Raw genomic sequence first — 14,990 nt, forward strand, 5'->3', positions numbered from 1 at the left:
CTCTTCTCCCTGTTCACAAACAGCTGCACCTCCAGTCACCAGTCCGTCAAGCTCCTGAAGTTCGCGGACAACACCACGCTCATTGGGCTCATCTCTGGCGGGGATGAGTCCGCCTGCAGGTGGGAGATTGACCATCTGGTGACCTGGTGCAGCCAGAACAACTTGGAGCCTAACACTTTAAAAACAGTGGAGATTATTGTGGATTACAGGAGGAACCCAGCCCCATCTGCCCCCATCATCCTGTGCGGCTCCCCAGTCGACTCTGTGGAGTCCTGCCACTTCCTGGGCACCATCAGGACCTGAAATGGGAGCTGAACATCAGGTCCATTTAAATGCTTTACTGAGGCCGATGTATTTTTTTGTAATGCCTCAGAATACAGTTACTTTTATGCCCCAATAAAAATTAAACAATTTGTGGTGTGACCAATGTTTTTATTTAACGCTACTCATAAAGACAACATTGACACACACACACACACACACACACACACACAAAGTACTAGGTAAATAGAGAGAGAAGGGGCCTGACTAGACCAACACGTCATTTAATAAGCCTCCATCACAGAGGAGTGAGACAGGGTGACTATCACAGAGGAGTGAGAGACAGGGTGACTCCATCACTGAGTAGTGAGAGACAGGATTAGGGTGTAGTTTATTAGCTCCATTATGGGTCTGTCACCATGTCCTTAATTAAAAGCGTTCACCCGTTAGAACTCTGTAACAAAGCCTTAGGAGTACCGCACAATCACATCAATTTTATCTTTTTCTGATAAGATTGCCAACGTGAGTTGTGGATTTTTTGTGTTTGGCTGTTTGGTATTTCATATTGCATTTTACATTTAGCACGAGAAACATAAAGCAGACACTTTCTCAAACTAGTCAAGTCCATGAGTGTCGCTCGAAAGCGATGTTACTGCGCAGTTTCACCGCCAGACGGCGCCATCTCTCACTCTCTCGCCACGGTCCACTTGTCCAATTCCATCAAGAAATACTTAACTGTTCTTCTGTCCGAATGTTATCATAAACCATTTACTTCCTGGGCTTTTGTAATGTTTTTTCAGATGTATCATTCTCATTCACTCCGGAGTTTTACAAGCTCCATAAGTCACTAGTCCAAGCAGAAGTTAAGTTATTTGCCTTTGCTATTCTAAACGTAATCATCAAAGTGTCTTATTAACTGCTTTGGAATCACAGAAAGAATAATTATTACATTTCCTGTTAACTCTCTAATACCGAAATGCTTGAACAGAACAGGATAGGCAAAATGGTAAAAAGTCATTTTTATTTATATTTATTTTCAAGCCTGAAACATAAATAAAAGATTGCAATTTTTTTCTAAGAACATTGAGCACACACATAGGGAACGGCTGAAAATGTTCAATTTATTTTATGATCCCAATGTCCCATTGTAAATAACAGTACAGGCACTTTTTACGCAGCTTGTGTTAAACGGAGAGCTAACGGGAGAACAGAACGACGGCAAAAGACGAGAGAGCAAGAGAAAGAAATAATAAGGGTGAATTTATCGTGCATGCAGTCATGCACGTTTCTATAAAGGGCAGTAACTTACAAATATACTCACATTCTTTCCTAAATGTTCTTTGTTTTTTCACATTGTGAGTAAAAACAACACAAATGCGGAATACAAGTACAACAGAATAAAACACAGCCCGCCATAACCAAGGGACTACTCACTGACTGAGTGGTATGAACCAACAGACCCAGCGTCTACAGGGATCTACCTCACTTTAATGGAGGCCTTGGCGCAATCAACCAGCCTCCCTAACTTAACGTCTACATAGGTGACACTGGCTACACTCATTTCATGAAGATCTGTACAGTTTTCTTTATTGCTAGAAGCTATGACCTAGCTGTTGCTAGGCAACCTGTCTTTTCTTTATTTTTTACCGTTTCAACGGCAGGTGTATAGACGATAAAAATATGCCCTACATTCAGAAATTTCGGCTGAAACGTTAGAAAAGACAGCGACAGGATGTGAAGACTGCTGGCCTCCTCTGGGGGGATCAGACCTCCAGGCTGCTGGCCTCCTCTGGGGGAGATCAGACCTCCAGGCTGCTGGCCTCCTCTGGGGGGATCAGACCTCCAGGCTGCCCTCCTCTGGGGGGATCAGACCTCCAGGCTGCCCTCCTCTGGGGGGATCAGACCTCCAGGCTGCTGGCCTCCTCTGGGGGGATCAGACCTCCAGGCTGCTGGCCTCCTCTGGGGGGATCAGACCTCCAGGCTGCCCTCCTCTGGGGGGATCAGACCTCCAGGCTGCCCTCCTCTGGGGGGATCAGACCTCCAGGCTGCTGGCCTCCTCTGGGGGAGATCAGACCTCCAGGCTGCTGGCCTCCTCTGGGGGAGATCAGACCTCCAGGCTGCTGGCCTCCTCTGGGGGGATCAGACCTCCAGGCTGCCCTCCTCTGGGGGGATCAGACCTCCAGGCTGCTGGCCTCCTCTGGGGGGATCAGACCTCCAGGCTGCTGGCCTCCTCTGGGGGGATCAGACCTCCAGGCTGCTGGCCTCCTCTGGGGGGATCAGACCTCCAGGCTGCCCTCCTCTGGGGAGATCAGACCTCCAGGCTGCTGCCGTCCTCTGGGGAGATCAGACCTCCAGGCTGCTGGGGGGATCAGGCTGAGACGACCTCCAGGTCGCTGACTCATACTCTGACACGTCCATTGTCACCACAGTTGGGGCAGCGCCACTGCGTTGGGGCAATAGAAATCTCTGCTTTTCTTGGGATACATTTTTCTTGTTTCTTTTTCCGCGGATGAAGCGCTGACGGGCGCCGCAGCACACGTCATAAATAAGAGCACACTGACACTGGAGGAGGGGAGGATTCATTTGGCTTTTGGGCATGAACGTGTGTGTCGAAGAAGCACAACTTATCTGATGGTGCCCCACAGTGTGTGTGCGTGTGTGTGTGTGTGTGTGTGTGTGTGTGTGTGTGTGTGTGTGTGTGTGTGTGTGTGTGTGTGTGTGTGTGGCCCCGGGGTGGTGGTCAGGGCGACGTCAGACCAGGCTCATCTTGACGTCGGACTCCTCGGCGTTGTAGTTCTTCAGCCGCTCGCCAGCGCCCGCCGTGGACTCGGGCTCCTTGCTGCGGCGTTTCCACGGCGACCCCTCCCGCTCCTCGCTCACTTGCCCGAGCGCCGCCGCGTCTCCTGCAGCGAGAGGCGGGAGTGCGCCGGGGCCCGCATCAGGGCCATCGCCGTGGCAGCGGCCGGCCCCACGCCGCTCAGCCGCCACGGCAACAGGCCCAGGAAGTGGCCCGGCGGCGCGGGCGGCGTGTCCAGCGTCAGGCTCAGCGTCCGCTGGGGAGGCGGCGCACTGTGGGAGGTGTGGCTCCGCATCAGGGGTCGGTCCGGGGTCCACGGGGTCCTGGGGGGGGGAGGAGAGGGAGGGGGAGAGGGGGGGAGGGAGGGAGGTGGAGGCAGAGGGAGGTAAGAAGGGGATGACGACAGAAATGACCAAAAAGAACATTTTGACAAAAAAGGGAAAATGTTTTTTCAAAGATGGACAGATTGGTTGAAGTTCGGATGGATAGATGACACAGTTGGTAAATGAGTGGAATAATGTACGGTTAGATGATCGATTAATTGATTGATTGATGAGTTGCCATGGGAACGGAGCAATGACTGGATGTATGGACGGTAGCCGAATGATACGGGTTTGAGGGTTTGAAAATCAGACCAATTAGGCATGGGTAAGACTGTTTAGGGCAAGCTAAACTTTAGCCGTCAAACCACATCTCAGACCTGGCCGTCAAAACATGTCTTGGCACCTTACAGCCTGTCTGTAACAGCTTAGAGCCAAATTCGCCACAGCTGAACGCTCCTTCAGCAGAGACACAATCTTATTCCTCCTTAAGTACTGAAGGAGTGCCCATTTATCTTCATGGTGAGAGGAAAGATTTGGAGGACGTTTTGTTACTCCCCGTTTGACGTGGCATTCAAGGAGACGAGGAGTCGAGGAGAAGAGAAGACAAAGGGAAGCTGTCAGGTTTTTGTCTAAGCGGTTAAACCAGGTGCAGTGGCCGGAAAGGAAAATAGTTAATGAATGGGGCCAATAAAAGAAGTCTGCATGTCCAACTGCTTGGGGAACAGTGCAGCATGGACTGGTGTTCGCATGTTGCCTTGGAAACATTGTCATGGTAACGGGCAGTGTTCCTCGCGAGCTCAGAGCACAAGCATTTTGAAATGTGTTTTACTGCAGTAGGCCATGAGGGAGGCGCCTTGACATCTCTTAAGGAGCGTGACGATGCTGTCAAGTGTGGCAGAGCTCTAGGGCCTGTGTGCCTATGGGGACATGCTATTAACATAGCTAGCATGTTCAATGCAGGCAAACATGTTCTAACGGGACTAACAAGCTCTCGGAGGGCTCTTGTCGAGCGTTTGCGTGTGATGGCCCATTTTGAGTGACATGTACAGAAAACGGTAGCACTGCCGTTGCCAAGTGGTTGCTAAGGAAGCGCAGAAGCAACAAGGCACACGATTGGGCGATGAGCAGCGGTTGGTGGAAGTGGCAAGCGGGGACAGTTCTGGGAAAGTTATTATTTCAGAGTCACACTCTCACAAAAGACACACAGTCATGCTCTCACAATACAAACAGAGAAATATTTGCCATATGTGAGTACAGAGGAGTACAGGGGGTGTTTGGATGACTATCAGATATTATTGTTATTAGAAGCCAGATATAATATGCAAAAGAGGTGGCTTGGAGTTGCAAAGTATCAGCACGGTAAGTACCAATATAAACTGACGGACAGAGAGACCGACAAACCAAAGGATAAACAAACAGACCACCAGACAGACAAACAGTAAGACAAGAGAGCTAGCTGCATGTTCATAAGCCTGTACACATGGGTATAGCGACAAAACAAAAATAAATGAGTAGATTGGGAGGGCTATGATGTGGAGCCATGATATGATGACTGTCTTTCTCAAGGTGATCATAGCAGTCGTAGCCAAGATGGTTAGCACGATTCGATTCGATTCAGGTCTCGACCTTAGGCCTGCAGCGTCCGGACAGAGGCCGGGTTTGGGTTATGGCTTATGGAGGATGATGTTATGCTGCTAACAGGAAGCCAACGATAAGCATACAAGCATTAGCGGCTGTTGATTGGAAGCATCTGTGGACGGGGCAGGTCAATAGAAACACAACTCTATGATCAAGATCAATAACTTAAAAGTACAATGATGGTCTTGGCCGGTTCTACCACGGACCAGTGTTTAGGTGTGCTAAAGCTAATGTAGCTCGCGTTGTTGGGACAGTGATGGTCAGTGGCACTAAAACATAAACTTTAGCTAGCTGCTAATGGTTTCCTGCGAGATGCTGGTACTTAGAAACCGAGCATTAGAACGGGTGCTCGGTGCTTCGATTGAGCTTGGTCAATCAAAAGACCAAAGAGGACCCCTGGTTCTGACCAGTGCCTCCAAGGTTCTGGAGCTGCTGGCTCAACACAGATACAAATAGAGGTGCAGCAGGCGGGGCCTGGCAAGTGAGCATGCAACTGCGGGGTGCTGGGTTGTGGGCTAGCTGGGTCAGTAGGGGGGGGGGGGGAGGGGGGCTAGTTAAACTAGAACGAGGGGAGGTATAGAGGGGTCGTGGCGGGGTCACATACGTGCGGCATTCCCCACTGTAGATCGTGGTATACCTCTCAATACAAGGGCTGGACAGCCTCCTTGCCTGACGTATCTGAAAACAACACAGTGCACAGCTCAGTCTCAAAGGATGGAGTGTCTTCAGGCCCCGCGCGGCCTCCATGTTGGAGCCGGGCTCCATTTTGGAGCCACGTCTTCCTTTCAGAATGGTACTTTGTGATTTAAAAGCAAAAAGGGAGGGAGGAGAAAGGTTGGGGACAGGTGAGGATGGAGAGACGAATATTGGGGGAGGGGCTCCTTTGTGTGGAGGGTAGAGAGAGGGGGGAGAGAGGTGTTGGGGGGTGAGAGGTCATGAGGGGGGTGTGGTGTGGTGTGTGGTCGAGTGATGTGGACGAATGGCGCGGTCCTTATCGTGTAGAAAGGAAGCCAAACCTCTGATGACATCATCAGAGTGACACAAACACAACAGGTATTGGAATTTATACCTGGGAAAAAGAAAAGCTGAAATAATGCAAAACAAACAATATCAAATCTGGCAACGGGTACATGCACATTCCGTAACACTGGGTGAGGGTAAATAGATTAGATGTTTGTTATTTGTTCTCGGTGATATGAAGTCATATCGTAGTATCCTGAGACGTCCCTGTTATGACTGATCCCCATTGACTTTGAATGGGGGCGGACGCGCAATGCATTGTGGATCCGTTAACTTTTCGGCAGCGACAGATCCGTCATCCAATCAGATCGCGTGTGCAAATGTAAGCACTGTGACCCGACTCGGGCTCTGACGACCCTGGAAAGCTCCCCCGTCCGTCAGCCACGCCCTCCAACGTCCTTTGACTGACGGTGCATTGGGCACGAGGCGTAGGGCTGCACTGCACCCTTTGAAAACAAAGAGGGTGCGTTGGGCCATAGTCACCCCAATAAACCAGCAGTCCCCACACGCACCCAAGCACAACTCCGACATGTCTGGGGCAACCCCTGCTCTGCCCCTGACCCTCTAGAAACTGCATTAAACCGGTTTATGCTTAACCTACCGGTGTTCTGATGTCAGCCCACTGGGCCACTTATTACTGAGAGATGAATCCAGTGGTTTTCTAGAAGATTTGTTGTGCAGCTAATTACTAATAAATATATCGTTCTACCGAAATGTTAAAATAGTATTGATGAAAAAAAAGGAAAGAACAACACACATCTGTGATGGCTGTTGTTTTGAGCCCCACTCAGGGGCCAAATGACCCCCAATCAGGGGCCAAATGACACCCACTCAGGGGCCAAATGACTCCAACTCAGGGGCCAAATGACACCCACTCAGGGGCCAAATGACCCCCAATCAGGGGCCAAATGACTCCCACTCAGGGGCCAAATGACACCCACTCAGGGGCCAAATGACACCCTGTCAAATGACTTCCTCTTCCTTCTGATGAACGCAGGAGGATGACTCTGTCCAACCTTGCACAAATAAAGGCGAAGGGCTCCAAGATATATATATATATATTAGTGCTGTCAAGCGATTAAAATATTTAATCGCGATTTATCGCATTAATATCAATATCAATATCACACATTTTTTTCTATTATAAATATCCCTCGATTTCGTGCTGCTAGCCTTTTAGTGAGATCAGAGAGTGTTGAGAAGGACAGTAATAAAATATATTTGGTGAGATGGATATAAGAAGAGGGACCCGCAGTGAATTCAACCCGGTCCACTTGACATCGGGTAGGTGCATGACAGTGGTAGGCCTACCGTGAATCTTCAATAGCCCAGGCTTTTATTTGTTTCAATCACTGAGCTTTCGAACAAAACTCTTGTTCAGCAAAGATAGGAAATATTTATTATTTAGACCAGTATGAATATTCCTACCGTACGTAGGCCTATACACATTACCAGGCTATCGAATAACGCCTACACACACACACACACACACACACACACACACACACACACACTGTGGCGGAGTGGTAATCGGGAGAGTCGGGAGAATTCCCGGTGGGCCGTTAACGTTTCGGGGCTGTCGGGCTGATTACTGCGGGATAACAATATTGCGTTTCTAAAAGTTCCTTGCAGCGCCGTCCGGCAGCCTGAGCTGTGCGCCCGCAACCTCTCACTCACTCAACAGACGCAACACTCACAAACTGTCAACATCGCAACCAAGTCGATTTTGTCTAGAGGGGAGTAACTGAGCGGCCCCTCCCGAAGTGGTACAGCCCAGGTGGGCCTTGAACTGCGATTGGTCAGAAAAACGTAACAGCTAATGACAACATTGAACTCTCGTGCAGGCTCGAACAGAGTGACACACACACACACACACACACACACACACCCTTTGAAGGAGTTTTTCACCCCCTCCGTATCCTTGCTTGCCCCAACAAGTTCGTGCAGCGTGCTTGTCGTTTTGTTTCCGGTGTAGCTAGATCCGGTATGGTGTTGTAGTGTTTCTAACGTGACTAGTTGTTGCTAGACAGCAGGTGAAAAAACTACGTTTGCCAAGCCAAAAGAGCATTAATCGCGCAATAAAAACATTAATGCCGTTAAAATTGGTTTGTGTTAACGCCGTTAATAACGCGTTAAAACAGACAGCACTAGTGTATACATAAATATAAATACACATACATATTTATATATATTAGTGATTTCATTATGTATATTTATTTATTTATTATATACGGAGACCACCAGACCTCCTCGAAATGGTCTATTAAATTCAAGATGGGTGCATTGGTGAGAATAGAGATATAGTGCCATATCGTCAATATGAATTTCATTCATACATATATATATATATATATATGTTCATTTCACGGATCCCTGTGAGACCAGGTTGACTCGGTCGTTGAGAGGAGGATCTGTGTGTGTGCCACGGAATATGAGTGTCATTAACTTGCATTGGAGCAAAATCCGTGGCCATATCACGGAAATTGGCGTGTTTCCGTGAGGATTCCACGGATTTTGAGTTACGCGTCCGTGGTCATTTCACGGATTCCTGTGGGACCAGGTTGGGTCCTGGTGGGGTCGCTGATATTATGAGGCCCTCAGGTCTGTGAGGTGTACTCACTGTAGCGGCCGAGCGCCCAGGGCCCCTCTGAGCCACAATGGCCCCTGAGATAGCCTTGATCCAGCTGTGCATGTCCTCTGGACTGTCCGACTACGAGAGAGACAGAGGGACAGACAGACAGACAGACAGACAGACAGAGAGAACTTTATTTTGATAGATCTTCAAAATTTAAAATACATTTCTAGATGCAAAAAATGATTGAGTTTATCGACCTATGGAGAATAATCTCAACCTCTAAGCTAGTTCAACCTGACCAAAAACAAGATGAGAGACAGGGCCACACGAAAGCAGCAAAAAGGCCCATTCGCTTTGAGATGTAAAGCCAGTCTTTTCACTGATTAGTGGGGTGTACTACGAACCTCGCTGAACATACCCAGGCTTTCTTGGGAAAACCTGGCTTGACAGAGACGCAACTTGCGATCAGAGTTAAATGGTACTACGAAGCTCGCTTAGGATTCAATTAGTCGAGCCAGGTTTTCCGCTTTAGGTTCAATGCGCGTTCACGTGAAAGGGGCGTTTATCGCGTCATTTTACTCACCTTTATAAACTGGATAGATCAAGCAGTCTATATAAATGCGTATAAGTGAAAAGATTCTGCAAATTGTCTATAAAATAACTATGCCAAATGCAGAATTGTTTGCCATTAATTCAAATAGAGTGATGAGGATTTCAAAATGGATAAGCAACGTCCAACCTGCCTTATTCTATAATTAAGGGGAATTCACTTTAAATACACCCTATGTAAGAAATTTATCGCATATGTTTTCAATCGCTGAGGTAGCGGCGGTGGCATAGTGGATTAGTATACATCCCCAACGCCAGCGACCATGGTTCAAATCTCGCCGGTCTATCATCATGCCTTTTACCCCCATAGATGTGGTGCCAGCATGGCCTTGAGAATATGGGTTCAAGTTCGAAATAAGCACAAAAATATAATTCAATAACCTTTAGTGAATAAGTATTCTATATGCATGAGAATTGGGACTTTTTAAGCTTGACATGAATGAGCGTCACTTGGGAGACGAACCCTGTGCGCAGAAATTCAAGCCTGACATGCTACCTCCACTCTACCACTCTCTCACAGAGACACAATGCACGACGGTAAGCATTTTTTGCATAAGGTCCAATAAGGATGATCAAATAGAGAATACCCTCTGATGAGAACCTGTATCTCTCTTAAAGAATATTCTCAGGCAATGCCAAGGGATCGGTCCCGAAAGAGCCTCTGTCGGAGAGACCCCTGTACGATACGGGCTCCGAGGTCCACGGGAACACCCAGTAATGGTGACGCCATTGTGGGGCTAGGAAGCTGTGCACGCCGATCTAACCCGATAGACTTAGCTGAAAACCTGCTGCCGACCAGGTTTGGTTGAGAGCATAAGTCACCATGGTGATACAGCGACGTTAAAAGAGATCGACTACCGTGTCCCAGCTATCCCAGGCTTTGAGCGCAACATACCTGGCTAACCCACTAATCGAGGGTCGTAGTACAGGCCACAGGTGTTTATCCAAAACTATTGACATTGAATGTTGACACATATCATTGAGGTGAGGTCCAATCAGAAGAAAAAGAATGAAAGAGTTGAGCCTATCAGAACATTCACCTGTACGTAGAAGGTCCGTGATTGGGTAACCACCTCAAACAGGTTGTCCCTCATCATCAAATCACTGAGAATAATCAAACAAACAAAAGGTCAATGGTCAATTCACAGAGGAAATCCCTGCTGTGTTTGATTATATGTCCGACCTGGGAATATAGGAAGAATAAAAAACACTCAGAACTGCTAATGGCTAAGTCTTTCATCAGTGAGGTCTCTCAGCCATAAGGTAACACATCAAAGTGAGATTTTCAGCATGAAATGCTCGAGCTAAATCAGTCAACATACAGATACCTTACTTATTAAAACATATAGCACTCATTTGTATGGATGTTTACTGTAGTTATTAGCTTGATTAAAACCTTCATCAGATTTTGATGCTAACAGTCGCTAACAGTCTAAAGGTTATAAAAAAATCTCCATGTTTGTCGTTTTTATTACATCCAACTTGTAGGCTACAAATAAATGCAACATACACACAGGAATGGGGACGGACGGACGGACATGCAGACGGACAGGAGTAGCTGACCTCTGTTTGCACTCCTGCACTTTGTGCACCTCCTTCAGGGGTATCACCTTCAACGGCTCCCTGTCCTGAGGAGAGAGGAAAGGAGGAGCAGGGGAGAGGGGAGGGGAGAGGAGAGAGGAGAGGAGGAGCAGGGGAGAGGGGAGGGGAGAGAAGGAGCAGGGGAGAGGGGAGGGGAGAGGAGAGAGGAGAGAGGAGAGGAGGAGCAGGGGAGAGGGGAGGGGAGAGAAGGAGCAGGGGAGAGGGGAGGGGAGAGGAGAGAGGAGAGGAGGAGCAGGGGAGAGGGGAGGGGAGAGGAGAGAGGAGAGGAGGAGCAGGGGAGAGGGTGGGGAGAGGAGAGAGGAGAGGAGGAGCAGGGGGAGGGGAGAGGAGAGAGGAGAGGAGGAGCAGGGGAGAGGGGAGGGGAGAGGAGAGAGGAGAGGAGGAGCAGGGGAGAGGGGAGGGGAGAGGAGAGAGGAGAGGAGGAGCAGGGGAGAGGGAGGGGAGAGGAGAGAGGAGAGGGGAGGGGAGAGGAGAGAGGAGAGGAGGAGCAGGGGAGAGGGGAGAGAGGAGAGAGGAGAGGAGGAGCAGGGGAGAGGGGAGGGGAGAGGAGAGAGGAGAGGAAGAGCAGGGGGGAGGGGAGAGGAGAGAGGAGAGGAGGAGCAGGGGAGAGGGGAGGGGAGAGGAGAGAGGAGAGGAGGAGCAGGGGAGAGGGGAGGGGAGAGGAGAGAGGAGAGGAGGAGCAGGGGAGAGGGGAGGGGAGAGGAGAGAGGAGAGGAGGAGCAGGGGAGAGGGGAGGGGAGAGGAGAGGGGAGAGGAGAGAGGAGAGGAGGAGCAGGGGAGAGGGGAGAAAGGAGAGAGGAGAGGAGGAGCAGGGGAGAGGGGAGGGGAGAGGAGAGAGGAGAGGAGGAGCAGGGGAGAGGGAGGGGAGAGGAGAGAGGAGAGGGGAGGGGAGAGGAGAGAGGAGAGGAGGAGCAGGGGGAGGGGAGAGGAGAGAGGAGAGGAGGAGCAGGGGAGAAGGGAGGGGAGAGGAGAGAGGAGAGGAGGAGCAGGGGAGAGGGGAGGGGAGAGGAGAGAGGAGAGGAGGAGCAGGGGGGAGGGGAGAGGAGAGAGGAGAGGAGGAGCAGGGGAGAGGGGAGGGGAGAGGAGAGAGGAGAGGAGGAGCAGGGGAGAAGGGAGGGGAGAGGAGAGAGGAGAGGAGGAGCAGGGGAGAGGGGAGGGAAGAGGAGAGAGGAGAGGAGGAGCAGGGGAGAGGGGAGGGGAGAGGAGAGAGGAGAGGAGGAGCAGGGGAGAGGGGAGGGAAGAGGAGAGAGGAGAGGGGAGGGGAGAGGAGAGAGGTGAGGAGGAGAAACGAAAACTGTGTCAGACCTTAAGGCAACAGAAACCAGGAAGATGCGATACTGGACTCATTGAAGTAAAGCCACATTTCCTTTCAGGAGTATTACTGAAAGCATTACAATGAGCGTAACCTTTAGAAGCGTACATTATACATTGATCAAATGACCTTTCACCCAAAAATGTAAAATGAATCATGCTAGGTTAAGATATGAGAGGTATGTTCTTGTTTATTGATTTTTCTTCAAAAACCGGTTTTGAGAATATTCCGATTTTAGCTGATAGACGAATAGAACCAAAAAGAGCAAAACGCCCAAAACACACCGAGCAGCCTGGTCTGAAGCCTGTGTACCTCTTGTTTCAACAGGATCCACCACAACATGCTCCTCACAACACCACCGTGCAGCAGGTAACTGATCCTTAAAAAGCTGCTGGCAGCAAAAGGAAAATAACTCAGCACCCTATCAACGGAAAAGGCAGCTCTGTATATGTATGGGCTGGGCGAGATGGGCCAAAAGACATATCGATATTTTCAAGCAGAATGTTGACATAAGATATATATCGATATTTGTTGGCGCAACAACATAGTTGCCTTTGCCAAGCTCCAACTCGTCATTCTACATCGGTGGTGTCGCTGTGCTTTCAATTCCAGCCCGCCTGCGTTGCTTTGCTCGTTAACCTGCCTTGCTGATTACAAACTAAATCCTAAATTTTGGTGTAGGCCAGAGTAGCTAAACATTTTAAAATCAATCGTAATATTGCAATGTTATGAATTCACTGGCCTTTTGTATTCTAAACATTAGGGCATTGGTTTGCTTCCATAACCCTGTCACCTGCTCAGACAGCCATGAAGCAACACACCTGTGGGTATAAGGCGGGGCCAGCAGCCCGGCGGTCCATTATGCAGCAGACTTGAGCGCACGTGACAAACACGTGCACATGCACGCATGTGCATGACCAGGCCTAAGGCAGTGATGTTAGTTAAGGCAGTCAATCCCACTTCTACAAAGAATGTAGAAGTAACACACACACACTCACACTGAGATGAGAAATTACCCTTCCCCAGACACACACACACACACACACACACACACACACACACACTAGCCTGAGAAAAGATAGGAACCATACACACACACACACAGACACACATGATAGGACACACACACACACACACACGCGCGCGCGCTGCCTCTCTGCATCGGTGAAGGAATGCCAGAGCGCACGTCTCCACGAGTCCAGACGAGTGGAGCAGGGCGTGTGTGCAACGCAGCGCGACAAACATCCTCGCTCACGGAGGGTTTCACAATATATCCTCGGATAAATGTTAGGGGCCCGAAGCAGGGTCAAGGGCTCCGGTAAAATATCCTTTCTTTATCCGGGAAGTTCCTAACCGAGGGAAATGAAGTATGGAAGGACCAGCCATGATGAGAGCTGGTTTAACACGCTACACACTAAGGAAGACGGCTTCAATGCCTCATTTCATGTGCCCTTTAGCAAAGGGTACATCAGACCAACCTTTATGAGATGAACGGCGGTAATGCTGTCTCACTGTATGTGAATACATACAGTAACAACCCTAATATCTATACCTTCGGTCAGCATCCACTGACTAAAGAGAAAGTACTGATTCAACATGGTGCTTTGAGATCACTGTTTGGGGGGAGGGCTTGGGATGGTATGTTGAGAATGTGTGAAGTATAATGGTCAAATCAACTGTGCGTGTGTGGCGTGTGTGTGTTGTCTGTGTGTGTGCGTGTGTGTGTGTGTGTGTGTGTGTGTGTGCGTGTCTCTCTCTCTCACCAGGTCGGATTTGAAGTAGCTGACGGCGTTCTCGTCCAGCATGAAGTACCTTCTCTTCCAGTTCTTCATCTGAGGAAGAGGAGGGTCATGAGGAAGATCAGAGAATGACACACATCATATCAAAACATGACGCAAGTCATTCTAACTGACGGGTCACATTATCTAATGATCTATTCAGAACAACTTGAGAACTACTGCACACCTGAAGTCTACTTGCTTCCAGAGGTTCGAGTGTATTGTTGGATGTATTTAGTTAATTAGTTAGACTAGAGGTTTCGCGAGCGCGTTGTGCACGCTCGACCTCTGGCTGTAATTAAACCCATAGCAATAATGTGGGAACCCCAGTCGATAATGTAACAAAGTTCATAATTCACCATACTGTGTTATTGACATGTTTTCGCTCTGTGTTATAGGGACACTGTCTTCATGTGACTTATGTGTTGATATGCCGGTCGGTGCGATGTTTGAATTCAACAGATTTTTTATGACAAAATGAAAGACCTTGCTTGTCGAGGTGAGAAATTGTCTCTTCCCTTCTTTTATCGCAATGTCTACAGTCTATAGTCAGAACGTGTTACCTGGGAGAGTGTGTCGACGGCGGAGCCGTTATGTTTAAAAACATAACGTCTTACCTGGCCGAGTGTGTCGCTGCGGTGTGTGCGTGTGCGTGTGTGTTCTTACCTGCGTGTGTGTCTATGGCGGAGCTGTTGTTTAAAAACATAATGTCTTAGCTCGCCAAGTGTGTCGCTGCCTTTGTCTTGACGTGCGGTGTGTACGCGTGTGTGCGTGCGTGTGTGTGTGTGTGTGCTTATTTCCACGTATGTTCGTGGCACATGAGTAACTGGTGCGACCGGCCTGCTATTACAGTGGTAAGACAGTTAGTCGGTGTGTGTGCACAGTATATTTGACTGTGTACATTGTGTGTGTGTGTGCGTGTTTGTCACCGTGTGTGACCGTGTGTGTGTGCGTGTGTGTGTGTCACAGTGTGTGCGTGTGTACTGACCACTGCTCCCTGTTTAACACAGAAGCCCGCCTTGATGAGGGCCTGGTCGTGAGCCCCCCTGGACAAAAAGAAGGGAAGCTGGTTCTG

At 49.1% G+C, this 14,990-nt stretch overlaps 1 protein-coding gene across 13 annotated transcripts in view; it reads right to left on the minus strand.

Moving 5' to 3' along the window:
* Nucleotides 1–1,265: 1,265 nt before the first annotated feature.
* LOC307090623 (pleckstrin homology domain-containing family A member 1-like) overlaps nucleotides 1,266–14,990 on the minus strand; it is a 22,411-nt gene continuing 8,686 nt past the window's right edge. Inside the window, exons 7-14 of one of the 13 annotated variants that reach the window (XR_013812667.1) lie at nucleotides 14,904–14,990; nucleotides 13,901–13,969; nucleotides 10,787–10,851; nucleotides 10,264–10,327; nucleotides 8,660–8,749; nucleotides 2,300–3,381; nucleotides 2,166–2,235; nucleotides 1,266–2,066 (exon numbers count right to left, since the gene is read on the minus strand). The exon at nucleotides 14,904–14,990 is cut by the window's right edge and continues 45 nt beyond it. Coding sequence is in view for 2 of the 13 variants with exons in the window: in XM_079757359.1 (XP_079613485.1) it covers nucleotides 3,013–3,381; nucleotides 8,660–8,749; nucleotides 10,264–10,327; nucleotides 10,787–10,851; nucleotides 13,901–13,969; nucleotides 14,904–14,990 (744 nt within the window). In the remaining 11 variants the exon portion in view is untranslated. Of the gene's footprint in view, nucleotides 3,382–5,623; nucleotides 5,698–8,659; nucleotides 8,750–10,263; nucleotides 10,328–10,786; nucleotides 10,852–13,900; nucleotides 13,970–14,903 lie in introns of all 13 variants that reach the window. The other 12 variants (XR_013812663.1, XR_013812664.1, XR_013812665.1 and 9 more) reach the window with 12 other exon arrangements.

Source organism: Pollachius pollachius (assembly GCF_949987615.1).
Source record: "Pollachius pollachius genome assembly, chromosome: 19".
NCBI lineage: Eukaryota > Metazoa > Chordata > Actinopteri > Gadiformes > Gadidae > Pollachius > Pollachius pollachius.